This window comes from Heloderma suspectum, chromosome 2 (genome assembly GCF_057233095.1).
Source record: "Heloderma suspectum isolate Gila_16-S chromosome 2, 16-S_ref, whole genome shotgun sequence".
Taxonomy (NCBI): domain Eukaryota; kingdom Metazoa; phylum Chordata; class Lepidosauria; order Squamata; family Helodermatidae; genus Heloderma; species Heloderma suspectum.
Window position 1 is genome coordinate 212,532,426 of NC_139459.1, and position 27,503 is coordinate 212,559,928.

General features: G+C 44.0%; 1 protein-coding gene across 14 annotated transcripts in view; it reads right to left on the minus strand.

Moving 5' to 3' along the window:
- Window positions 1–27,503, minus strand: part of RPTOR (regulatory associated protein of MTOR complex 1) — a 493,211-nt gene that overhangs the window by 12,777 nt on the left and 452,931 nt on the right. For 9 of the 14 annotated variants that reach the window (XM_084837711.1, XM_084837700.1, XM_084837697.1 and 6 more), the window contains 3 exons: window positions 19,138–19,254; window positions 18,416–18,545; window positions 7,972–16,423 (listed from right to left, as the gene is read on the minus strand). In XM_084837711.1, coding sequence (XP_084693837.1) covers window positions 16,355–16,423; window positions 18,416–18,545; window positions 19,138–19,254 — 316 coding nt within the window. In that variant the 3' untranslated portion in view covers window positions 7,972–16,354. Of the gene's footprint in view, window positions 1–4,473; window positions 16,424–18,415; window positions 18,546–19,137; window positions 19,255–27,503 lie in introns of those variants that run through there. The other 5 variants (XM_084837701.1, XM_084837698.1, XM_084837699.1 and 2 more) reach the window with 5 other exon arrangements.

Consider the following 27,503-nt stretch of genomic DNA (forward strand, 5'->3'; position numbering starts at 1 on the left):
CACTGTGATGTTGAATGGTTTGCCTTGGATTCGTACTGAGATCATTGTATCGTTTTTAAGATTGTACCCCAGTACTGCTTTTCCCACCCTTGTGTTGACTATGAGTGCTACTCCATTTCTTCTAAGGGATTCTTGCCCGCAATAGTAGATATGATGGTCACCTGAATTAAATTTGCCCATGCTTGTCCATTTTAGTTCGCTGATTCCCAAGATGTCGATGTTCAATCTTGCCATCTCATGTTTGACCACCTCCAGCTTACCTTGATTCATTGATCTGACATTCCAGGTTCCTAAACAATATTGTTCTTTACAGCATCGGATTTTCTTTTCACCACCAGACACATCCACAGCTGAGTGTCCTTTTGGCTTTGGCCCAGCCGCTTCACTCTTTCTGGTGCTACTTGGAAATTCCCTCTGCTCTTCCCCAATAGTATATTGGACACCTTCCGACCTGAGGGGCTCATCTTCCGGCATCTTATCTTTTAGCGTTGCGATACGTTCCATGGGGTTTTCTTGGCAAGGATACTGGAGTGGGTTGCCATTTCCTTCTCCAGTGGACCACATTTTGTCAGAACTCTCTGCCATGACCTGTCCGTCTTGGGTGGCCCTGCACGGCATAGCTTATGGCTTCACTGAGTTATGCAAGCCCCTTTGCCACAACAAGGCAGTGATCCATGAAGGGACTGGGAGGATATATCCACATGTAAATTTAATCCTAGGATTAGTCTCCTTCAAGAATTTAAACTTTAACTGCATTGTGGCAGTGAGGCCTTCATTCAAGCCATACTCCGCCCCCCCCCCCGTTGGCTGGGTGATGATGGGAGTTGTAATCAAACCTTGAGGGTGCCGGATTGGGGAAAGGTGTTTTAAGTTAATGGACATGGATAGCAAGGGCAGCTGCCAGAGCCAAAATAATTTTAATCGATTGGGATTCTTCTAATTGTACTTATAGCTGAACCAGATGGCAGTCTTTTATAAGCTAGAGAGATAATTGTTTGTTGGAAGTGTAATAAAGAAAGTACTTTCTCTGAAATATGGACTCAGTTCTAAGAATGCTTTGGAGAAGAATTGGCAGCATAATGATGAAGTATCTGACCTTTAAATGGTGCATCCTGATCTTGGTACAGCATACTTACAGTGCCTTTCCTCATATGAGCCTACAAATCCTTTGACATGGGGAGGGCTACTACAAATTGCTTTGTGAAGGTGGGGAAATTTGCCAGTGAATGAAGTAGGGCTTTTCAGTACCAACCCTTTTCAGAATTTGTTGATAGGGATCCACTCTTCCTGCCTTTAGGAAGTACTGCAAACGTTTTCTATTCTGGAAAAACTTTGGAGGCTGATTGTAGTTTATAGCAAGCACCCTCCCACACATACACACACCAACAATTTCGGTTTCAGTGATGATTTGTCATCAAGAAAATCTCTGACTGGTCTACTGAATAGGTGAACAGATGTTCCATATAGATGCCAGAGAACTAAGGAATATCACTGTTGTCACATGTCCAAGGATATATAAGGTGCCAAAACTCAACGTGCCCCCAAATACTGATTTGTGAAAGCAATCCAAAGGAAAAGTTTACAACACTTTAGGTTTGCAGATTTTAAAAATTCTGCATTTCAGCCCTATTTTGTATACAACAGGTGATATAATTTTCACAGTTTCTGGTTGAAAATTCCTTTTCCAGACACCATTTCTGGGCCAGCTAGAATTTAGAATGGTCCCAATGATGGCATTTACCTCTTCTAGAAATGCAAACTTTCTCTTCTGAAATGCAACCCTTCTCACTTGTAAAGAACCCTAAACCTCCTCCATTCTATAGAAAATCTATTTTTATTGAAGTCATCAAAGAGGCAGGAACAAACTGCTGTGGGTAGGAAGAAGTCTCCTATCCAAAGATGTAAACATGGAGAGAATTATTAATCATCTCATCTTTGGAGCTCTTCAGTTCGAGTTAGCAGCAAATGCCACACTAACCCTGCCCCAAAGACCGGTGAAAAGTGGCCAAATCCCGCTGGAGCTGCTGAATTTCAAGTCAGGTTATATTTAGCTACATACCATTGTTACCTGAAATTCTGTCAAGTGATCAAGGCTCTGTCAAACAATTATTTCTCAGAAGATAAAGGTTGCTGGAAGAAACATTACTTTTGTGATAGCATTTTGCCCTTGCTTCAGTTTCAGCACCTCTTCAAACTGCAGACACAAAGAGGCAGCTAGCTCCATCCACCAGTTAGAGGTGCAGCCTCCATCTACATGAGCCAAACATGACAGCATGTACTCTGCATCCAGTCATAAGAGTTAAATGCAGGCTGAGGACATGCATGCTTTGTGTGTGTATGTGTGTATGGCTGCTTTTCCAAAGGCCTTCAAGCAGTGTACAACATAAAATACAATCATAATCATGTAAACAAAAATATGTGCAGTAGTATCTATCAATATTAAATCACCATGGAGTCACATGATCCATTTTTTGAACTCCCAACAGCAATCTGGCTGCTGCAGTCTGTATCAGCTGCTGTTTCCAAGCATTTTTCAAAAGCCAAACTACAAGAAATATGCAGACTACTTGTCATGGAACCATGGGAACTCTAGTTAAGGATATGTAACAGAACCTCTCCAAACTACAGTTTCCAGGATTTGGGGAGGGGGGAGCAGAAGGTATGATAAAACCAATACAAGCTTGGACTATAGAAAGGGCCGAGCTTGTTCATCTCTACCCAAATAATGTATTTGCCACAGTTGAACTTATTTTTGTCATTCGGTAATTTTGAGGCATTAGAGCAGAGGTGCCCGGATTTTCCAACTCATGGAGTTCTGGTAATGTATAGAAGACTGGGTGATGTTTGCCATTTAAAGGTTGACTTGATGTCAAGTCCTGCTCCCCAGAGTGTATGTCGTCATCTTGTGTAGTTGTAATAGCATGGTGTGTGTTCGGGGGACATCAAGATTAGTTCTGTGTAGTCTTTGGTTATTCGAGTAGCACAGCCATGGTGCATCCTACCATCTCAGATAGTGACATGTAGAATGGGCCTAGAAAGAGACCAGGCACAATGGTTATGATGTAATTATGATTTGGAGCTTCTCTGTAACTTGGTGTCACTGGGTTTATAGACTTACAAACTCAACAGTTATGATTTTATAATGAAGTCTTAATATGAGGCTTCAGAAAATGAGAAAAAATGTGTCAGATTGAGATAAAAAATATCTAGAAGTGGGTGACAGTAACGGTGATAGGGCTGAGGACAGAAAACCAGAAATTAGAACATGCAGCAAAATGTATTTTTCATGCAGATTCCCGTATTCTAGAACTTCAGCTGTGATCCAGAGTCCCTTTAGTCACACTCAGGGAATGGCTGCATGGGCAGTAGGGCTACTTTTTCTGAACAACAGTCCCGCTTTTGGAGCCCCTGAACATCACAAGCGCCTTGCAGCACAGCAGGGAGCGATGTTCAGCGGAGGGTGGGGAAGACACCACAGTGCATGTTGTTCTGATCCTCCGCTTGTGTTGAATTACAGCTTCCGTCATCCTGCCCAGCATAGCCGATGGCTACAGTACTGGGGGATGATGGGAGTTGAGGTCCAACATGGGCCATGTTGTCTGGGGTGATGGGAATTGTAGTCCAGTGGCTGCATTGGTCATGGTTGATCGGAGTTGTACTCCCAACACAGCTGGAGGGCATCAGGTTAGGGAAGGCTATTTAGCTAATGAAGTAGCTTGCATCACAGGGCTTAAATCTTGTATTAGACTCCAAACTACCAGCAGAAAGAGAATTTCTTTCAAGGTAAAATTACATTGTGGAGGTAGCAGAGGACTGAACACATGGTGGGGTAAGAGGTGTCCTAACACTCTTCCTTCAAGGCTAAGCCTGGAACTTGATCATAAACCATGTGGTAGCTACTTAAGGTGCAATCCGATGCATGTTTAGACAGAAAAAAGGTCTACAACTCCCAGCATGGCTGGCTGGGGAATGCTGGGAGTTGTAGGACTTTTTTTTTGTCTAAACATGCGCAGGATTACACCCTAAGCAGCTACTTGGTAGCTGCCAGTCATTTGTTCAAAGAATAATGGAATCATAGAATACTAGGGTTGGAAGGATGGCTGGGAGAGCTGGACTATAAGGAAGGCTGAGCGCCGAAGAATTGATGCTTTGGAACTGTGGTGCTGGAGAAGACTCTTATGAGTCCCCTGGACTGCAAGGCGGTCCAATCAGTCCATCCTAAAGGAAATCAACCCTGAGTGCTCATTGGAAGGACAGATACTGAAGCTGAAGCTCAAATATTTTGGCCACCTAATGCGAAGAGAAAACTCTCTGGAAAAGACCCTGATGCTGGGAAAGACTGAAGGCAAAAGGAGAAGGGGACGGCAGAGGATGAGACGGCTAGATAGCATCACCGATGCAATGAATATGGACTTGAGCACGCTCCAGGAGAGAGCGCAGGACAGGAAGGCCTGGCGTGCTGTGGTCCATGGGGTCACGAAGAGTCGGACATGACTGAACGACTGAATAACAAGGGTTGGAAGGGGCCTACAAGGCCATCGAGTCCAACCCCCTGCTCAATGCAGGAATCCAAGTCAGAGCATCCCTGACAGATGGCTGTCCAGCCTCGTCTTCAACGCCTCCAGTGTGGGAGAGCCCACCACCTCCCTAGGTGACTAGTTCCATTGTCGTCTTGCTGTAACAGTCAGGAAGTTTTTCCTGATGTTCAGCTGGAATCTGGCTTCCTGTCACTTGAGCCCATTAGTCCATGTGCTGTACTTCTGGGATGATCGAGAAGAGATCCTGGCCTTTCCTCTCTGTGACAACCTTTCAAGTACTTGAAGAGCGCTATCATATTTCCCCTCAGTCTTCTCTTCTCAAAGCTAAACATGCCCAGTTCTTTCAGTCTCTTTTCATAGGGCTTTGTTTCCAGTCCCCTGATCATCTTTGTTGCCCTCCTCTGAACCCTCTCCAGTTTGTCTGCATCCTTCTTAAAATGTGGTGCCCAGAACTGGACACAGTACTCCAGATGAGGCCTAACCAGTGCTGAGTAGAGGGGAACTAGTACTTCCTGGGATTTGGAAGTTATGCTTCTGTTAATGCAGCCCGAAATAGCAGTTGCCTTTTTTGCAGCCACATCACATTGTTGGCTCATATTCAGCTTGTGATCGACAACAATTCCAAGATCCTTCTTGCTTGTAGTGTGGTTGAGCCACGTATCCCCCATCTTGTAACTGTGCATTTGGTTTCTTTTTCCTAGGTGCAGAGCTTGGCATTTGTCCCTATTAAATGTCATTGTTGTTTTCTACCCCGCGCTCCAGTCTATCCAGATCACTTTGAATTTTGTTTCTGTCTTCCAAAGTATTAGCTATCCCGCCCAATTTTGTGTCATCTGCAAATTTGATCAGCATTCCCTGCACCTCCTCCTCCAAGTCATTAATAAAAATGTTGAAGAGCACTGGGCCCAGGACTGAGCCCTGCGGTACCCCGCTCGTTACCTCTCCCCAGTTGGCGAAGATCCCATTGATAAGCACTCTTTGAGTCCAATTCTGTAGCCAACTGTGGATCCACCGGATCGTTGTTTCATCTAGCCCAGTTTGAGCTAGTTTGCTCATCAGGATATCATGGGGCACTTTGTCGAAAGCTTTGCTGAAGTCGAGGTATATTATGTCTACAGCATTCCCACAGTCCACAAGGGAGGTTACTTGATCAAAAAATTAGATCAGATTTGTCTGGCAGGATTTGTTCTTGTTTCCACCCTGTCGTGTATAATGCAATGATTTTCCCAGGAGCAACGACAGAACATTTGTATTTAGAGCTGGTGCAGATATTACCAGCTTACCTATTGAAACAAGTGCTTCTGAGCATGGTCTATGCATTCAAGAAGTGCAATTGTGGAGAAGGGGACTCATGGAAATTTGTGGCACTTTCCCATTATTATTTATTTATTTTAAAAAACATTTGTATTCCACCTTACAGGGTAAGAGCCCTCCCAAAGTGGCTTACCCAATGAAGTCCCATATAGTGAAAACCCATAGAATGATAAAACACCAAAATTAATAAAATCAACTAACACCCATGATAAAACATCTAGCCTAGACAGTACTGTCTAAAAATCTAAACTGCAGCTAAAGCCTCAGAATATTCTCATAAAAGATACGAGAGCCAGTGTGGTGTAGTGGCGAGAGTGTTGGACTGGGAGTCGGGAGATCCAGGTTCTAGTCCCCACTTGGCCATGGAAGCTCACTGGGTGACTTGGGCCAGTCACAGACTCTCAGCCCAACCCACCTCACAGGGTTGTTGTAGTGAGGATAAAATGGAGGAGGAGGATGATGATGTACACCGCCTTGGGTTCCTTAAGGAGGAAAAAAGGCGGGATATAAATGTAATAAATAAATAAAAGATAATCGGGATAAGGCCAGAGAAAACGAGTACATTTTCAGGGCCTTCCTTAAAGCTTACAATGGTGGGGCTTGACAGATTAGAAGAATATCTGTGTGTGTGTGTGTGTGTGTGTGTGTGTGTGTGCGAATGATGCCCTGTAACATACTGCTCACACAAGTTGTCTACTTACAGGTTTCTTCCGCAAGTACGCTGCTTGTCGTGGTGCACGCACTCACCTTTATGACCATATAAAGTTGCCTTATACAGATGTTCATTCAGTCCCATACTATATATTCTGACTGATGGGAACTCTCCAGGGCATCAGACAGAGATCTTTCCCAGCTCTACCACTTGAGATCCTCAGGGCTGAGGAACCTGTGACCCCCCAATTATTGTTGGACTACAGTGCCCACCATTCTTGACCATTGGCCATGCAAGCTGGGGCTGTTGGGAGTTGGAGTTCAACAACATCTGGAAGGCCACGGGTTCTCCATCCCCGTTTAGACTCGGGGGTTATTAACTGAGGTTACTGGGGATTGAACCTGGGACCTCCTGCTTGTGCTCTACACCAGAGCTAGGGCTCCTCACAAATGTTTAATTCAGAAGGATGTTTGATGGAATACCTGGGAGAAGGACTGATGCTGCCAAGCTATTGGGAAATGTAGTTTAGGTAAATCTGAAATATAGCTTTTGAACCACGTCCTGCCAGGGGTGGGGTGGAGTGGGGGGTGGCTGCACTGCTTACTGGGGAGAGGAAGTATTAATCAGTTAATCAGCACAATCACAAAATGAGAGTCAGTGCGGAATACCTGTTTATGGTATTCAGGTAGGGTAGTTCATTGCATCTCTCAGTTCAGCAGATATGCTGAAGATTATTTTCCAACCAATAAATAGTCTTGTTTTTACATCTTGCTTAACTATGGTCAATGTATCACTTGTAGTGCAATAATTGTTACTTTAACAGATGTATCATCTAAATACTGCTAAAATATATATTTAAAAACCTTCCTCCTTTAATCTCTTCACAGACTTATTTAATACTACCAACCTAAAGTCCCTGCTTTACAGTGAAAACTCTGGCTGGTGTTTAGAGGAGTCGTCGCACTTCTTCACACTTCTGCACAAATTATTGTACAACAAACTGCACGTAGGAACAATTAGCTATGTAGAAGAGCTGTGGAACTCCCTTCCTAGGGAACTCCGCCATGTCCCCTCTTTAATGAGCTTCCGCCATACACTGAAAACTTGGTTATTCAGGCAGGCATTTGGGGTGGGTTATGGCATTTTTAAATAATGTCTTCATGTATAATTTTACTGTTTTAAATTGTACCATTGTACATCGCCCAGAGTGGCAGGGTGAGTGGCCAGATGGGCAATCAAAAAAATTAATTAATAAATAAAGCTTGCGCACACAGAATACATTACATAGAAGTAGCTTCATTTTCCTTTTGTACAAGCTTTCTGGACAAGGAAAATAATTGCCACACATCTGGAGCAGCTTCTCAGTACTATACTACGACTTAAGGTGACTCCTTCTAGTGGGGCTATACTTAAATTTAGTAGCAACTTCCTCTGGGATGTAACAGTGTCAAGGTCGCCAACACTTACAGTCTTAGTGATAATGTTTCAAAGAGTCCCGGCTTTTTTTCTTTTTTTTTTTTTTATAATCAGGACATTCGTAGTACCTGCAGAGAAATGCTAGAATTAGGGAAGGGGAGGGGCACATACACATTGCATATATCAGGAGTGCAGGTTTGTGCTAAAGCAAACATGGGCTTGCTGTCAGGCAAAGTGCAATTTGGAGAAGCTGTCAGGGGCCGCGTTCCAGCGGTGGGGCAAGACCAAAAATGCACACGCGCGCCAGCATGTTGTCGCTAAAAGCTGCCAGTAGTTAAGTCTCAGAAGAAGCATCCAGCTTCTGAAATGCAGAAAAACTGTGCAAAAGCTGGGAAACCTTCAAGCCACTGTGATTGGAGGAGGGGTGTGTGGCCATCTGGGGAAACCTAGAGGGCTGGATTTGGTCCTCGGTCCTGAAGTTCCCCAACCCTGCTGTAAAGGCATAGGCCTTTGCACCTGGAGTTTGTGATCTTATGTCTTTATGTGAAGGGGATTTAAGGAAGAGGAAAGGAAGAAAGAACACCAAATAGGAGTGGTTTGGGTAGCACCTAGAAACAGACTGGAGATTGTCTGGCCACAGTGGTTCATGCTCTGGCAACCTCCCATATAGATTACTGTAATGTAGATGACCCAAAAGCTTCAGCTAGTGCAGAATGTAGCAGGCAGAACTGTAGTGGGTACAGTCAGGCGGGGTCATAGTAAGCTGATGGGGTCAAGCAGGCAGGTCCTTCAGCAAGACCAATTAAAGGTGCTGATGTTTACCCTTAAAGCCCTGAACAGCTTGGGAACCAAACATCTGCAGAAGCACCTCTTTCCCTACACCAGCCTGCCCATGTCTTAAGATAGGCAAGGGAGGCTCTCCCCCGAGTACCTCAGGTATATTACGTGTCAGCAAGGAAGAGAACCTTCTTAGCTGAGGCACCCTATCTATGGAATACCCTTCCTCCGCAGGTATGACTGGCACCAACACTGCACTTGTTTCAGCACCAACTCAAAACCCTTTTTTTCCACCCAGACATTTTAATTGGCTGATTTTCTTTATTTGATTTGCTGCCTTCTTTGTTTTGTGATGATGATGCGCTTTTGGTGTTCTCATTGCTTTATGTATTTTAATTATATATGTACACTGCCCTGGCATCTGCAAGGATGAAGGATGGCTTTAAAATGTTAAGTAAGTAAGTACGTACATACATACATACATACATAGTGCTTTTGTTGGCAGAGCAGGGAGACCATGAGGTTTATAAAATTATGCTTGGTTTGGAAAAGTGTACAGAGAGATTTCTTTCTCCCTGTTCCGTAATAGAATGCTGGGTCCGCCAATTAAAGTGATTGGCAGTAGATTCAAAACAGACCCCCAAAAGTACAACACAATTACTTTCTGGGATTTGCTGCCATAAGATGTGATGATGAAACATAGATTAGAAATGTTCATGGAGGATTGGCCGATCAATGGCTATTGGCCATAACAAGTGGGGACCGGCAACAAAATGTTGCCATGCATGCCCAGCCTGTAATAGGAGCGTTCCAAGTCTTGCAGCAGTGCTTGGAGTGTGTGTGTACATGTGCAGTCTCAGAAAGGGAGAGGAAAACCTTTCTCTCCCCCCACCCCGATCCTCCTGAAGCTTTCTCCCATTGTAACATATAGTGCTAACAGCAAGATGATGATGATGAAACCTCCAACTTCAGAGGCAATATGCCTCTGAATACCAATTGAAGGTGGGGGTGGCAAGAGCAGCGAAGGGCTGTTGTCTTCACGCCCTTCTTGTGAGACTCCTAAAAGTACCTGGGTGACAACTATGGGAAAGAATGCTGAACTAGATGGTCCTTTGGTCTGATCCAGCAAGGCTATTCTTATGAGAATGTCCCTTAAAATATATCAGATTTGTTTGCCCTAGAAAACATGAGAAAAACAGTGTCTAGGCTAGGTGTGGGCAATATGTAGGCCAAAACATCTGGAAGGCCACAACTCCCATCATCCTTCACCATTGACTATGTTGGCTAAGGCTGATGGAAGTTGTAGGCGAAAACATCTGGATGGCCACATGTTGCCCATCCCTGGTGTAAGCAGTCTCTCTTCAAGATGCTATTGTATATTTGTAAGCCCTAGTTCTGAAACCCACTGGATTTTAGGGAACAGAACCAGCCTCTGCTGCTCATTAGCCCCACTAGTGAAAGCCAGAAATAAAACAAATCTAGCTGAGACACTAAACATTCAGGAAATATTCACAGACTATCTGAAGATAAAATATTTGCAAGTATGACAGAATTATTACCTCCCACTTTAAATTTTGGCTTCATTGAGTGAGCTGTCCAAGGTTTTTAAGGAGTCTGTGGTAGTGCTGAATGCTGAAGCTTAGTTATCCAAGTGCCCAACTGGTACTATATACCACAGCCCTCCACATAGTATGTGTGGTTGACTTCCACTGCCAGGAGAAAGTGTTGAGCTCACCTTGTGTAAAGCTCACCTTGAAAAGCAGCAATGTGTCTCTTGTCCATCCTGATTACATACCTTGATCTGACAGAAGACAGAAAGTTGTAATAAATGTCCAGGATTAAACTGAAGCTGCTCTGGGTTACAAAAGCATCTTGGATAGCTCCAAGCTATCAAACCTCACACAAATATATCCTGTATGAGAGATACTACTAGCAAATGAGCTATAATCCTGAAGCCCTCTGTTGGCTCCAAAACATTAGATTTGTTGATCGTATTCCTCCTGCCCAAGAAAAAAACCCATAGGTGGATTTGTGGTCCTCAGGCTGGATGCCAACTAGCTGCATATTTAAAATCTGTCATTTTATGCTTGTCATGTTGATGAAAAATAATTGAAGGTATTTTCAGTTCCTTCAAGAGCCTTTAGTACTGTTGCTAAACACCTATTTGGGTTAAAAAGAAAGCCAGATATCTGGGCATATTTCTCTGTAAATGGGAATGTGCACTGAAAACCAAGAAGTATCAGAAAAGCTGTGGGAAAGGACTGGATAACTGAGTATGGGCCATACTATGGAGACAGAGGTCTAGAGTTATAGACAGTAAGGAAGAACAATAATTAGGTGGAACATTAGTGAAACTTGACAGCATGTGGCCACTGCACCCATTATCTGAGCAGAATACTGTCCTATAGGATTTGTGCAGAAATAATTGGTACAAAACTAGGACAACAGCCACAAGTTACTGGATAGCACAGTACTATAGCCTTTCTGAACAGCAAACACTGGAAACAACAGATGTAATTGCTGGGTTGGCTTCTTGTTTAAAATAAACAGCAATTTACTATAGTCATCACAGTTGATTAGAACACACACTATAGACAGAGAACATTTAGGGTTCCCATGGTAACCACTTCTGCTAAGACATAGCTAAGCACCATGTCAATTAATCTTAAACAGCTTCAGACAAGGTAGACAGACACATTACTCTTTTGTCCCTTATTGTGACTGTATTTCATGAAAGCCGACTATATGTGCAGAAGACTTTCCATTCTGCTGCACCCACATTTAATACTATTTGCAAGAAAAGTGTACAAAGTATTGCCAGACCAATGACAACTCTAGAAACTAGTTAGGCAGCCCATTAATCTTGTATCTACCATGAAACCTTCTATTTGCGATCCAGAGGCTATAAACCAAGTCAGCTTGATGATAATTTGGATTCCTATGTATCAGGCATGTTTTGTATGATGTTACTTATGCCATAGTATCAGAGCCCCACATATTGGCTCCTTTTGATAGGTAGGATGACAAAAAGCGTGTTGCAAAAATTACTACATAAAAAATTACGTAGTGGAGTGCTACATTACTCAATCAGACCTAAGCCTGCATCTTACCTCCTGCTCTATACCACTTGGCTATAAAAACAGGAACAGTGTTCCCATTTCTACTTGTATCATTGTCAGTGTGATATAGCCTTCGAGTGTTAGACTAGGACTGGGGAGCCCCAGATTTAAATTCCCACTCAGCCAAGGTTAGGCTGGGTGACCTTAGGCCAGTCACTACTCCTCAGCTTAACCTACCTCACAGGGTTGATGTGAGGATAAAATGGGAGAGGACACCCACATACATGGCCTTGTGCTTCTTTGAGGATAGTAGGAAATACATGGAATACATAATTAAAATGTGTGCATCCTCCTTTCAGGAAGATAGAAAGCGAAGTCTTGGTTTCCTCATGGACATACTGAGTTATGGCTGCATGTGTTATGGGAGGTGAAGCTTTATATTTTTCGTGTGCATCATCATTATCATAATAAAAAAAATGATGCTTAGAATGTATATAGTGCTTTTATAGGTTTCAAAGCACTTCACAAACGTAATCTCAGCAATCCTTATAACAACCCTATAAGCTTGTCTAGTACCACCTCCACATTGCAGATGGGAGGCTGAGGCTAAGAGATAATGGCTTGTTTAAGGCCACCCAGTAGATTCATGGCTGTGAACCTCAAACCAGGGACTTTCTGGCTCAGAGCTCATGATCTTAGCTACCACACTAAACCAGTTCTCACATTTTCCATATGAAGGGTGACACAAAGGTATTTTCTGCTGCCCTTCATGTTACAAAACAAGAGCGTTTCCCCTTTTATGGTTATGGATCTCTGTGTAGTAAACAACAACAACAATCTGTAGAACAATGCTCAACCTTCAGCACTGGTCTCCAAGGTTATTTTGTGCACAGCAGTTGTCAGACTTGGATAATATGCTACAGGTTTGAAGCTGGCGTTTTGAATTCTGTCATGTCACAGGAGCATCTGCTATTCAATTACTGCTGCCCAGCATGGCAAGTAGAAAGGTATTTTAGAGGGGTCAGGCAGGTTTCAGTATGATACAGGCTCAACATCCTCTGTTTTCCTTCTCCTGAAAATATTCAGTGGTCTCTGTCATGGTTCCCTTCTGGTGTAGATGACTGATGGGATGCACATGGTTTCATTGTTCTTAACAATCATCTCCCACTTCTGGAACTTCAAGAAATCTAAAAAATATGGTCAGAGCCCTGTCAGTACCTGTCTCCTCCCTCTAAGGTTGGCGTGGAGGATGAATGCAGGGGCAGAATGTGAGCCACATTCAGGGATACCATCCAGGAATTCATGTGTGGGCAGGGACAACATATTACTATCAGATTTTCAGAAATGAAGAGCTTTCCTGCTGTTTTATCTGGGACGCAGATGACATCAGCAAACATTCAGTGAGTTCAAAGACATCCAGCCAGTTCCAACTCATCTGTTTGACACCCTCCCAAGTTATCATGCAGAAGTCTCTCCCTCCACTCTCTCACGCACACTTTTTATTTAGATGCCACCTCTTTAATTACATCATGAAGAAAATGGCTTGAAATCAACTGTGCTTCTAAAAAAGGACAACAATCCTACTTAACTATGAAGGAAAAGAACATGCTCAGTCAAGCTTTCTCCAACCTGGCACTCTCCAGATGTTTTGGACCAACTCCCCTCTGCCCCAGCCAGCAGGGGGCAATAGTCAGGAATGCTGGGAGTTATAGTCCAAAACATCTAGACGGCACCAGGTTGGGGAAGGCTGTGTTAAGTGGTTACGCTGCACAGAATCACAAGTGCAGCCCATTTGTTTTGCCCACAAGGAATAGTGCCAAAATGACTTTCCGGACTTAAGGATGCAAATTCTAAGCACACTGACCAGTGAGATTATGTTTTATTGCTTTAGTATCACATTTGAGGTAGTGAAGCCTTGCCATAAGCAGCACATGTATGGAATCAGTCAGTGATTTGAACTCTGGTCCACACACACATCTTTCTCTCTCTGCCCCTACATAAGAAAAGCAAGAGGAGGTGAGTTCCTCAATAGCTGCTTGTTCTTTGGACTTCTAGGTCCCAGGGAAGGAGGGAGGCAGGAGCGGCAGTTTTGCGGGCCACTAGGCACACGCACCACATCTGTCCACTGTTTTTTTAAGGTGAGGGCTCAAAAGCAGCGATAGCTATTGTAGGAGGGAGGAAGACAACAAGGCAAGAGTGCGCTGTTTGTATGTGTCGAAGTGGAAGTTCTCGCCTTCCCCTCTCCATTGCCAGGCAGAGCAGCCAGCCACTCCCCCACAATCTCCGCACAGACAAAGTTGCTCAGGAGTTATGGAGGAGCGCCTAGTCAGGCAGTCTTTCACTCCTGCCCCGACAACATTTCCAAAAGTTCTCCTCCACTCCATCTAATAACAGTAAGTCCCATTGACCAAAGGGTTGTTCCGGCATTTACATTTTATTAACCATTTATTTCGTTAATTGTTTTACTCTTACATTACAATCTTGTGGTGGTTTATTATTAAACGTATGTATTTTCCCTTTTAATTTTTTGGGGAAAATAGAGAGATAAGTGAACCATGTAGGTAGGATGCGTTCTGGATCCTTGGTTAAACTTCATGATTGGATCTCCACATCAGACCAGTGAAAAGCACAGCCCCCCCACACACACTTGGATGAAAGCTGATAGTCTGGTGGCATTAATTAAAAAAAAAAGGGGGGGAGAAATAATACCACAACCTTAGTCATGGCTGTGCAAGCTGAGAGGAAGCACAAGGGATCTTGTTCTTGAAACAAACACATTGGATGTGGTTTAGAAAAAATCATCATATTCTCATTTGTTTTTAATTGTGTAGGTTAAGTCAGTTATACATGGATCCCAAATTCTGGCTTGATGCTTGTTAGCAAAATCTATCAACTATCTGTCCTTCCCTGAGTTCATTGCCACTTACAGAGGGACAGGCATGGCAGTGGGGGCCAAAGACTGCCCATCCCAGCACAACTGACACTGGAGTCAGTAAACTGGTGTGTCAAGTCACTTCTTGTTTATTTCCACCACTTAATTTTGATGGCCTGAAATACAGGTTTCTAGCCATATGAACACTCCTCCTTGCATCTTGCATGGTGGTTCTCAGCCTGCAAAAATATACGTATCTGGTATATTTTTGAAAGCAATTCTGCAAGCAAGGCAAAGCCAATTCCACAATGCAAAATGCACTGGATGGCTCTCTACTCTTAATACATTCATAATCGGCAACATTATTGGCGCAATTTCATTTCCATGCTTCGCCATAGCTTTGTGGACAAATGATATCAAAGCCAATGCCTAGATAGCTGCACATTTCTGGCCCAACACAAGGCCTTTTTGTCTTTGTGCCCTAAGCTGTGCAGGCCGTCCTTTCACTGGGGGTTGCTTCTCCTGGGCTCTGGAGGGATTGCTGTCTTCATTATATGGGAGATGGATGGTATGCAAGATGGAACCAGTATTTTCTAAAGAGCAGAAATCAGCAGTTCTCTTGAAGTCAGCACACATGCATGTGAACATATACATGGGCCTAGGTATGTACAGCTGCCCCTGTGTTCAGCCTAGGTGCAAATGCCTGGAATGGGGGAGGGGAGAGGAGGAACACCTGCACAGGCCTGATCTGTATGTGTGCTGCAAGTATCTGCATCCATTACCAAGCTGAATAATAGCACTTCTGCAAGAGGAAAGCAGGGGCGGGGCGGGAGGATTTAAGGCAGTGGTACAATGATAAGCAAACTCCTTAACTGTCTATGTGGAGGTAGCAGGCCATTTCTTGTGCTTATGGGGTTCTGCTGTGAGCAAATGGAGCAGAGGATGGCTGGAGCAACTTAAAAGATGGGGTGGATGTAAGAGGGGAAGGTGTCCTGTCCTGTCACATGTTCTGATGCAGCTACTCAAATGCATTTCCCAATCGACACCAAGGAACTGGGAATAATTTCCCCTCCATAGTGGTAGCCAACTCAGTAGTAGTGTCTGCAGCACTGAGACTCTCTCCCCCTTAGGACTCCCACTAATTCCTTTTGTCTATTTCCAGTGGAACAGTGAATGTTAGAGAGTGCGGCCAGTGGCATATAGAGCAGAAAGATACACACAGACTATCCAAGACCAAGCAGCCTGCTAGCATGCGACTGCCAGGGCCAGCATGTGGCACAAAATAGGTAGCAGTCACAGACATTCTAGGCAGAATATGTGGAACAGTAGGCAAGTTCTGAATTCTTTCCTGATTTAAAGGAGCCCCCCCCCCCCTTCCAGGAAGAAATGACCTCATTCATTTGTAGGAGCCATATTTTCAAACAACCAGAGAAGCAGTCACAGGTGGTGGCGGCAGAACCCACTGAGAATATAAATGCTCCTTTTCTGTAGCTCCTGGAGGCTCTGGCTGCAAAGAAAAGCAAGAGTTGCTTCTCTCCCTTTCTTCTGACTCAAAATCATCAGTAGCTAAATCAGGAGGAAAAAGTGTTCAAGTTATGGGGGTTGCACAGCAGCAGCAGCCAACACTAAACATTCAAGTCGATAGTTTCACTGTATGTACATCATGAGTGAGACATGGTCCCGCCTGCCAGAAGATGTCCTGCTCTGACAACGCAGCCACACACTGTTATCTGATTCGTTTCTCCACTGAGTACACCGAGATGTAGTAGTCATTGCTTCCAACTGCCAGGTGAGGCTGTGGGAAGGAGGAAAACAAATGCAGTGAGTTCTTACAAGGAGGGATCTACTCCTTATGACTGGCCTTTGTTGCTAGCCAACATCTGTGCTCACCATCAACCATGCCCATCCCACCAGGGGGAGGGGGAGGAACATTTTGATTGTGATGTCACACTGAGTTTTGTGAGTTCACCAGCTGCCTCTGAAGCGAGTGTAACTACAGAAGCAAGCCCTAGCCCACTTCTCTAACTTCAAGCTGATTACAGTAGGGGTCAGGATTAATCTCTGTTGCTTGTGAACCCATAAAGGCTCAGAAAGCAGTGAACCATCGAGCTGCTCTCTGAAGTGAGGTCAGGGAGAAAGGTGGAGCAACCTAGCCAGAGTAAAAAAAAGCTATCTCACCAGCAGGAAGCTCATATGTAGACTCCTGGATAGAGGAGATCCTCTGCAGTTGACAGAAAGGCTCATTTGGAAATGTGCTTACAGTCAATAGCCCCCACTCCCAAATGGAAATGTGTACGGTTTGGATCCAGCTTTGTTGCTGCGTCCACGGAATGGTCTCCCAACCCTCCAGAGCAGATTTGGAAAGCACTCAGGGGAGTCCCATTTCGCTAATGGTATCCATTCCGCAGGTGCAACGACAAAGCTGGACCCAACCCTAAGGGTCTCTTGAGAACCCAGGATTGGTGACAGGCTCAGAAGGCATCAGAGTTATGAATTGGATTTTGCTGTCATTTTATAAGAAAAGATCCACATGCAGAATGACAGACACCAATGTCTCATCTTAAAGCAAGTCACCCTCTGTTTTAATGCTCAACTAGATGACTGCATTTGAAAAATACAACAGACCTGAATCAGCGTAACCAGGGCAGGAATTTCACAACAGAGTTGGGCAAAATTGTTCAGTTCATGTATGTAAGGAGCACGACCAGGAATCTGGTGATTGGCATGGCTGCAAGTATCTAATCCGCAAAGCAGTACACAGAGTGTATAGAATCCTGAATATCTCACTCCATTCTGTTCTTTAACACCCCCCACTGCAAAATATATGATTTATACGTTACTATAACCCCGAGAGGGAGACACCAGTATGCAAAAGAAACATGCCATTCACTCTACTCACCTGGTTCTACCCTACTCACATTACCAAAGCCCTGTGAGATCAGACCATGGGGAGTAGCTGCCACACTGCTGCAGTAACATATAAATGAGGCCACTGAAGAGATTTCGTAAGAGGTTTCTAGTGAAAGGGGTGGGATTTCGGTGCTCAGGCATCTCTTTCTGCTCAACCAACCTGGAGCAGAAGAATCTGGCCTGTTGGAAACAGGATCCTGGACTAGATGGGTCCTTGGTCTGATCAAGAAGGTAGATCTGGATGTAGTGGTAGATCTCTGGGTGATTTGCAGTAGATTGGTAAGGATTTCTGACTTCCAACTCTTTAAGCATAGGAGCAGCAACATCATTCCCCCCCCACTGCCCAAAACATACTGCTGAGATGAAGGAAAACATGCGATAACCAGGAGTGTTTTTTTGGGCTGAAGGATTGTGAGCTCCCATTCAGTTCTTGTACTCAGAACAAATTCCTGGGCTCAGAATTCTCTCTTTAATTCTAAGTCTATGTCTTTTGCACCAGGCTGTGGCTGGTAGATCTTGGGGTTCCAGTAAACCACCCCCCAAAAAGTAGATCCTGCAAGTCTGAAGTCTGCCCACCCTTTCAGTAAAGTAGTTCTTAATGTTCTTAACTACTGGAACCTCTTCAAAGCTAACAAATTGAGTACACTAGAATTTTCAAATGATCTCAATTTTTAAAAAAGGAAGCAAATATTCATAGTCTGGGCTAATTCAGCTAATTAATTCTGTCCCTGCATTTGGGTTTTCTCACTTCTGAATCTGAAGTGTGTGCGTGTGCGCGAATGCCTCTGGACAGCCTCACTGGTCCTCTTTTTAATACCCAAAAGCTGTTCTGTACTTAACAGGAGAAATGTAGTCAACAGTGAGAAAGAAGACTGACCCAGTGTGGATGGAAGGCTAGGCAGCTGATGGCACCCACTCTCTGGCCCATGAATCCATCATAGTACTTGATATTATTGATTAGCTCACCATTCCCATTGTAGATTGCAGTGAACTGATTCATAGAGCCACTGAAAGGGAAGAGAAGAGAAGACAGCACACTCATGACATTAAACCATCAATGGCTGAGGCTTAGAGGCAGAGGTTTTCTACTCTTGGCAAATCAACTATGGATGTAGAGCAGAAGTAAAGGTTCCACGTGAGCACGTATCAACAAAAGAGATTTTCTTTTAAACTGTGGAACCTTCAGCATGATCCCTCCTATCCACAGCAAGATTTACATACTCAATAGGCAATTCAAGGAGGGCTGGGGGGAAGTCAAAAGTGTGGGCAGGGGATGATCTTAAGTGAGAAGCCCAAGCACCAAGCTGGTGAAGCTGGATGACAAGTCCCTACCAAATTGTGCACTAGGTATGGACAGAAAAGAAAACCCACATGCTTCTCAAGATGGTGACCCACAACACCCACCATGATTCAAATCTGAGGTGCTAGGAGTTCAAGGAAGCATACAAAGGTTAAAATACCTTGACTGCAAACATGGGAAAGAGGCTGCACTGCTTAAGCAAAGGAAAATAAATGAAAGTGTTTCTAACAATGGGCTGCTTCTCCCTGTGCTTTCTAGTGGGACAGGGTGCTACTGAGCAGAGTCCTTTCAGAACTTACCATGCAAACAGGTTGGCTTGTGGGTGTATGTCCAGAGCTGTCAGTCCTTTGACTATCTGCAAGACCTTCACTGATTCTGGCATTCTTGGGTCAAAGAAACGGACATCTCCATTTACGCTGCGAAAAGATAAAACATGGGGCTATTGAACACTTGCTCCAACATGGAGAGCAGGCACTACTTATCCCAGAAGTTGGCCACAAGTAGGAGAGTGCAGTGTCAATGCTCAATTTACCAGAAATTCCCCTTAGCACAACCAGCATAGCAGTCTCTTTAAGGCAGTATCTGCAAGAATCTAGGTGAGTAGGCAACCGCCCTCCAGATGTTTTGGACTACAACTCCCATAATTCCTAACCTATCGGCCATGCTGGTAGGGGCTGATGGAAGTTGAAGTCCAAAACATCTGGAGGGCAACAGGGTGCCTACCCCTGCTCTAAGTGCTGCAGAAGTAAACATGAGCTTACTCTTGGTACAGCTCCACTCACTCATACATACAGATTCAATGTACATGACTCAATTCATTTTTCCTCCTCTCCAGCTCAATGGCATTAAATAGCATTAGTAAACTTCTGCCTGATTTTGCTATTTGTCTGGTCTTTAGCCAATAAGCCCCTTTGTATGCCCTGAAGCAAAGTTAATAAGAACTGGATAATTTGAGCAATTTCCAAACATCTTTTGCTGTGCCAGAGAACTGTCTTCAGGCAACACCTGGGCAGGCAACCAATTTTTGGCAGGTGAAAACCTTTAACACTGGACAGGCTGCTTTATACTGATATGAGTGGTTAAGATCGTAATAAATTGGCAGAGTGAACTTTCTAACCTTCAGCTAGATTGCCATCTTGCCCTGAATGTAATGGATTCATATCTCATGAAACTGGTCTTCAGTCCTAATCTGTTAAACGTTTTAAAGTGTGTTTAGACCAAGTGATGATTTTATGAGGGAGGCAATGTTGAAACATGGGGTTCTGTCACTGGACAAACAGAGTATTTCTTAAGCATAGGCTCTGGGCAGATAGTGACCATTGGTAAGTAAAATAAAATAGATAGAATCAGGACTACTAAGGGACTGGATAACTTATCTCTTGTATAGTCCTTATCTGTAGTTTTCAAGAGCAGAGAGATTAATTAAAAAAGGAAGAAAAAGGAAGACAAATAAGGAAGTGCTGGCAAGACAACTGTAATTAAAGCTTGATCAGATGGACATATCTTGATTCAGTCAAAAGGCAAGCCGGTTACAGTAATATGCATGGCTTTCACTGATCTGGACAACTAATTATATAATAAACTAGTTGTATATTGGAATTGTAAACCACCTAGAGAGCTTTAGCTTTTGGGCAGTACAGAAATGTAATAAATGAATTGAAATGAATGTGAAAGGAAGTTTCTAGTCCTCAGGTTGTGGATAGAAATTTGAAGGGAAGCCACAAACCTCCAGGGGCAAGGACACCTGCATTCTTGTACTCCCTCCTTTTCTGCTCCTCCAATCATCTACTTGCCCTTACTCCACTTTAACACTTCCTACACATAAATTCTACAAGATCCCAGATCTTGTGAGTGAAATAAATTAGGAATAGTAAGGAGAAAATGTACAGAAACTTACTTTACATAATTGATTTTTTTACTGCAGTGCAGAGTAATTGAATGTTTAAGTGGAAAAATCTAGCTTGCTCCCACTGGACCTCTTTATAAAGTGCTATTATTTATTTAAATACATTTATATCACACCTTTCTTACATCATGGAACTCAAAATGCCTTACATGGCATCTGTGATCTCCCACTGACCAGACCCAGACCCATTAAGCTTCAGCAAGCTTCATGTGTCTTCCACTCACACCTATTAGGAATCATGGGCCTCAAAACCCTAATCACTGATACCAGTTTCCTGTGTTACCACAATAGCTGGTCAGAGAGAGAATGTAACTGTAAGATGCTTCAAGCCACTTGGAAGTTGTGTCTAGCAAATTGGGAATTGGATCTCCTTGAGGCAGGAAGTCAGGTAACCCCACCACTCAGCTTATGCTGCTCTGCTCTACATAACTTCCTGGGTCTCCAGTTTTAGCAGTTCACTGCAGGTATGTTACCTGGAGCTGCCATGTTGGAAGTCAGATCCTTCTACTACCTGCTGTGATCCCTCAAGTACTGGACCTGCACATCCTGCTTCTCCTAAAGCTCTTCCCTCATTATGGGTCATCAAGTGATGGGAAATCCAATTAACACATGCAGAAGTTGGCTCTGGTGCTGAGATGTGATCAAGGGCTAACCCTGGCACAGCGTAAGCCGTGCCTGCTACATTGCTCTTATCTGTCTCCAGTCTCTTGAACCTTGTAATTTCCTTTTGGGTTGTCTGCCTGATAGCCTCTATGGCTGCCTTCCTCAACCTGGTGCCCTCCAGATGTGTTGGACTACAACTCCCATTATTCCCAGCAGCACAGCCAATAGAGTGTCCCCAAGGCGTGACTCAGGAGTATGGCTGGTTACAGCCTAAAAAGATCCAACTGAGGCCCTCACTCTGCAAGAACTCTTCCTCTCTGGAACCTGAAAGCAAACAAAAGGGGTACAGTATAAAAAAAAGAGCAGGCAGAGTTTACATCATGCCAGGATTTAGCCCCATGATCATATGTCAGCACTGGAGCCAACCTCTGGATGTGTGAATTCCACCTTTTCCCCTTAAGAGATCACAGCCTGCCCCTACGCAGGAGGGACACACAGCTACGTTGCAGGGCACAAGGCTTGGCTTCCAGGCAGGATTGAGCCCCCCAAATCTCTTTGTACAAATCAAGCACACTGCACACAAGCACACATTTGCCTCAATATCTTGAGGCATCTTCGTGATTGTGTTTATATAATGAGCTGGGGTGGGGGGCACGGGGGGAGAGCCATCCGATTGATACCATAATTAGAAAGAGCTCCAAATCAGATTGTCAGGATATTAAATTCAGGGCAATTATAACTACAGGCTGCCTTGCATATTATGGGGAATGACCACGAATACAGCTTGAAAAATATCACAAAAATGAAGCAGTAACTCTGTTCAAAGCCTTGAATGTCAATACAATAATTTAAAGGCCAATATTCAAATTTAACATAAGGTAATGGAAAATCTTTAGCTCTTTAGTTAATAGCACGTGTTCTTCAAATGTGCCAAGAACCCAATGTACCCAGAGGCTACCAAATCCTGCATGTTTCAGTCAAGAGTTAAAGGGGCCCTGACTGATTCCAGCTACAGAGGTTACCGCTAATGGCGGCTTGGCTTGGGTGTCTGCCAAATACTGGCACCAAAGGTGACTGAGAGGCTCTTAGAGGAGGTCAAGGAGGAGTCAGAAAACTACCGTCAGAAGGGCTCCTAAGCAGACCACTACCCTCCTGATCTAAGGAGTGAAGCTCTCCAGGGAATATGCTTCCATTTGGGCTGCCACTTGGGCTCCTTCCTTGGGGAGGCCACCTTTATTTCTAACTGCAGTAAGCTGGCAGCCCTTATGTAGGTGGATTTTGAACAAAAGGTTTTGGGGGCATTTTTCCAAAATCAACTTCCCCTTCCCATGCTCCTATTAACAGCTTGCCAGGGTGGTGGTAGTTCCTCAGCATTCTGCTATTTTCTGCAGCGGAGGAATGAAGAGAGCCTGGGGAGTGTTCTCCATCATGGATTGCTGGGTTGGTTTTCCCCCGTCCTTAGACTGTTGATCTTTTTATTCTGGCCTATTTCATGGTACAGTTGCAATCAAAATTATTCAACCTCCATTGTAAATCAGGCTGATTGTCAAAATTTACAGACTTTCAGCTGTTTGCAATGAACAAATCAAACAAAAGCAATTGAAATAGCTCAACACAATGAATGCCTCAAGCGGTTTCCCCAAATTCAACTGAAAATGCAACTTCTAATGACTTCTCCGGTCTCAACCCCCTGAATAGAATCCCTCACAACAGCACAAAGATGCAAAACAGGTGTTGTCTCAAGCACACCTGATGCAACTAATCAAGGGCTTCATTAGTTGCACCAGGTGTGCTTGAGCTGGAACACATGAAATACCTGAGCTGGCTAGGGGTTTGTTGAGTGTCACGTTTGATTTCTGCATGTTAGAAATATGGCTATGTCAAAAGAATGGTCCAAAAAGTTAAGAGAAGAGATCATCACCCTTCACAAACAAGGAACAGGATACAAAAAGATAGCGGAGGCACTGAATGCTCCTAGAGACACCACTGGAAGCATAGTTCGCAAGTTCAACGCTAAAGGAACAGTGGTTATGCTACCTGGACAGGGCAGAAAAAGGAAGCTATCAACGGCTGCAACCAGATTTCTGAGAAGGCAGGCTGAGAAAAACCCTCGAGTGACTGCAAAAGACCTGCAGCAAGACTTTGTGGCAACAGGCACTGAGGTTTCAGTGAGCACAGTAAGGCGCATACTAAACGCAGAAGGTTTCCATGCCAGAACTCCAAGACATACACCACTATTGACCCAAAAGTACAAGAAATGTCAGCTCTAATATGCTCAAAATCATATAAATAAGCCACAGAAGTTTTGGGATTTTGTTCTGTGGAGCCATGAGACAAAACTGGAACTTTTCGGCCCGATGGATCAGCGGTATGTCTGGAGGAATAAGAATGAAGCGTATGCTGAAAAGAACACTCTGCCTACAGTTAAGCATGGTGGTGGCTCGGTGATGCTCTGGGGCTGCTTTGCATCCTCTGGCACTGGAAGCCTGCAGTGTGTGGAAAGCAAGATGGATTCATTGACGTATCAGGAAATCCTAGGAGAAAACGTCATGCTGTCTGTGAGGAAGCTGAAGCTTGGGCGTCAGTGGACCTTCCAACAGGACAATGATCCCAAGCATACCTCAAACTCCACTAAGGCTTGGTTGCAGGAGAAGTCCTGGAAGATTCTACAGTGGCCATCACAGTCACCTGACCTGAACTCCATAGAAAATCTCTGGTGGGATTTGAAGAAGGTGGATGCAGGACGCAAACCCAAGAACATTACTGAACTGGAGGCCATTGGTCATGAGGAATGGGCTAAGATTCCTCAGGAATGCTGCCAGAAGCTAGTGTGCGGCTATGCACCTCGTTTGCAGCAGGTCATAACGGCAAAAGGGTGCTCTACTAAGTACTAAAGATGCTTGCCATGAAGGGGTTGAATACTTTTGAGACTGGAGGAGTCATTAGAAGTTGCATTTTCAGTTGAATTTGGGGAAACCACTTGAGGCATTCGTTGTGTTGAGCTATTTCAATTGCTTTTGTTTGATTTGTTCACTGCAAACTGCTGAAAGTCTGTAAATTTTGACAATCAACCTGATTTGCAATGGGGGTTGAATAATTTTGATTGCAACTGTAGGAGGTGCTTGGTCTGCTTTGGGTGCTATACTCCTGTTACTAGGTGTGGATTCTTCTCCAAATTCAGGCTCTTTCTACTGTGTCCTACTGTATGTCATCCTAATCATATTTCTTTGCCGTATCCTGCCTCATTTTCTTCTTGTGCTCTCTTAAATTGTCAGCCCTATGTTAATAATGCCCCCACTCTTTTGATTTTGGGGTTTCTCACAGTTGCTCTTGCTTTGCTCTTATAGAAAGTTCAATCACGCCCTCTGATTCTGTATCCCCCTCTTTTGTCTTCTGATTCTTTTACTATTCCCCAAGTACTAGCAGTTGCAGAGCAGGAGGGGCTTGTTTTCCTTCCCCCTCTTCTGTGTGCTGCTATCAGCCTTTTGTCTCCCCCTCTTCTTCTCTCACACCATTTGAATTTTATTCAGTTCCTCTTTTGTATCCTTTTCTTTTGTGGCTTGCTGTTGTCATAGCCCCACAGGGTCTCCTCTTTTCTGAGTTGAGATCTGGTTTTCTCTTTCTTTCATCTCTCCTAGTTATTACCTTGGGTAATGTTAGCATTCATTATGATCTACCTGCTGATCCTTCTTTCCCAGGGTTTGTAACCTCTCCTTATTTCTATCAGTCTGTTTCTAGGGCTCCTCCTAACCACCTTGCTGAATATAACACTGTATTATATTATATGAGTTCCTTGGCGGAAAAAAGGCAGGATATAAGGCAATAAAATAAACAAACAAACAAACAAACAAACATTACATCATTTTCTCCTCTGGATCTCTCAGCTGCCCATCTTTCTCTGATCATTTTCTTCTCTCTAACTCTGCTTTACTCCTTATCCTTCTTTTCTAGTGTTAAGAACATTTCTTTTCATAATTATTAGTCAATAAATATGGATTTCTTATTTTACACCTCTCGTAGCTGTCTAGTTCTTCTCCGAGTTCTTCTGCTTTCTTCCACATTGTTGTCATCACTTGGTCTTTTTTGCTCCACCTGTTGTATGTTCTCACTGGTCTCCTCCTCAGCCTTGGTTAACCCTTCTCCTTCTCTAACTTTATTCTGGCTCTTCTACTTCTGTACATTTGATTTTTTTCTTTTTCTGTATCTGATTTTGTTCATGGTTCTCTTTTGTTACACTCCCCTCACCGGCTCCTGCTTGCTTATCAGATCTATTTAAAAGCCATTTGCCACTATGCTGATACATTTCTCTTATCTACACTTTGGGCTGCTGCTTCTAATTCACACCTCTCTTCCTTCACTCTTGCTGCCCCCTTCCTTTGGAACTCATTGCCCCCCAGCCCCCACACCTCTCCTTGCAAATGTTTGGACAGTATCGTTTCTCCCAAGCCTTCAACATCTGAACTTTTCCACCCTTTCCCCAATTGTTTGGTCTTGTCTTTCTTCAAACTGTGGCCCTGTGTACGGGGCTTGTTCTTTGTAACATAATTACTGCCTAGTGACTGAAGGGCTCTATAAATAATATTATTATTATAATTAAAGCCAGTTTCCCTCAAACAAGAGTGTGTGGGGAGTTCCACATTCAGCTAGGGCTGCATGAGTGGCAAAAGACAATTTGGCAGTAGATCAAAGAAGGATTTCCAAAGGCAGAGTGAGTGGAGGCAGCACCTTCCTCACATTACCATTTGCACGTGCAGGGAGAAGGCTCCGGGACTGTATTGTCAAAATGAATTGCCAAGGAAGAGACAATGAAGCCATTTATGAGGACAAAAAGAAAGCTGAAAGCACCAAGATTTGAGTCTTTGTGTGCAGGTCAAGTGAAAGGCGATATAGGCTGATGGTGATCCGTTGGAAGGCCGAGAGCTCACAACCTGCATGCACATGTACCAGCTGGAAAACACAGAACATGTTCCAAGACCTGTTGCTGGTGCAGAACAGAAGCTAATATCTCACCGTCAGTCAGATTAGGAAAGCCAAACACTACAAAAGGGAGGACTGTGTAGAAAAGCTACTCCAGCTGTCACTCCAAGTATTAAGCAGTCAGAGGTGCAGTAACAGCCTCAGGAGGCATTTATAGCCCCACTGAGAGAAGCTTAACACCAGAGTGCAAAACCAAAACAAAATAATAATTTGTTGAGGCATGTAAATTGCCTGAAACATTGTGATAATTTGGTGGGAGAACAGAGTATTTCGTTGAATCCAACAGTGACATACAGATAAAGCTGCTAAATGAACTTGGAGACAATAAGGAAAGTCCTCTCTTGCAAAGCATCAAGAGGAATTGAAGAACGTGGTGAAGAGAACAGGAGATAGGATTGACAGAAATGGAGTTAGCATGTATCTGGAATGCCCTCCATTTTAAAGCATAGGACCAGCAGTACTGGGCTTTCTGGCTGCTTTGAAGACCTGTTTGACTTCTGCTGGGCTGGGTGAGGGCGCTGATTCCACCAGGCTGTGAACTGAAAGGATGGTAGGCCTGGATGCCGGACATGGCCATTCTGTTGGGTCAGGAGGGGCAGTAAGCAGGGTAGTGCGAGCCTAACTCCCTTCGACAGGGTCAGTAAGGTGGTAAACCACAGCTGTCTCGGCCACTATGGAGTGATCAGGATAATGTCCTATCTGTCCCACTGGATCTTTACCAGTACCCATGTGATGAGTGGGATTGGAGGGAAAGCATATAGAAGGATCAAGTCCCATCAATACAGGAAGGCGTTGCCCAGACAGCAGTGACAGAGGCCCACTCTGCTGCAAAACCCTCCGTTCAAAGCACTATTGAATATTGTTACTATTTTCAACCATATTGAATATGGTTACTATTTGAGATGGTTGTCGTTGGCAGAAGGGGAAACTTCAGTGAAGCTGGGACAGGACAGTCCACCAGTGGAGGGAATGATGGACCAAACTGGATAACAGTAGTCGTGTCTGAGACGAATTCCATTCTGGGGAGAAGGCGGTGAGGAACCAAAGCTGGAGTATTTGTATTCAAAGTCTTGCAAATGGAGTGACAGAGGTGGCTGCCACCAGGAGACCAAGTAAGCGTTGGATAGCAGAAGCAGAGATCAACGTTTTGGACATGACATAATGAGTCATCCTCACTGA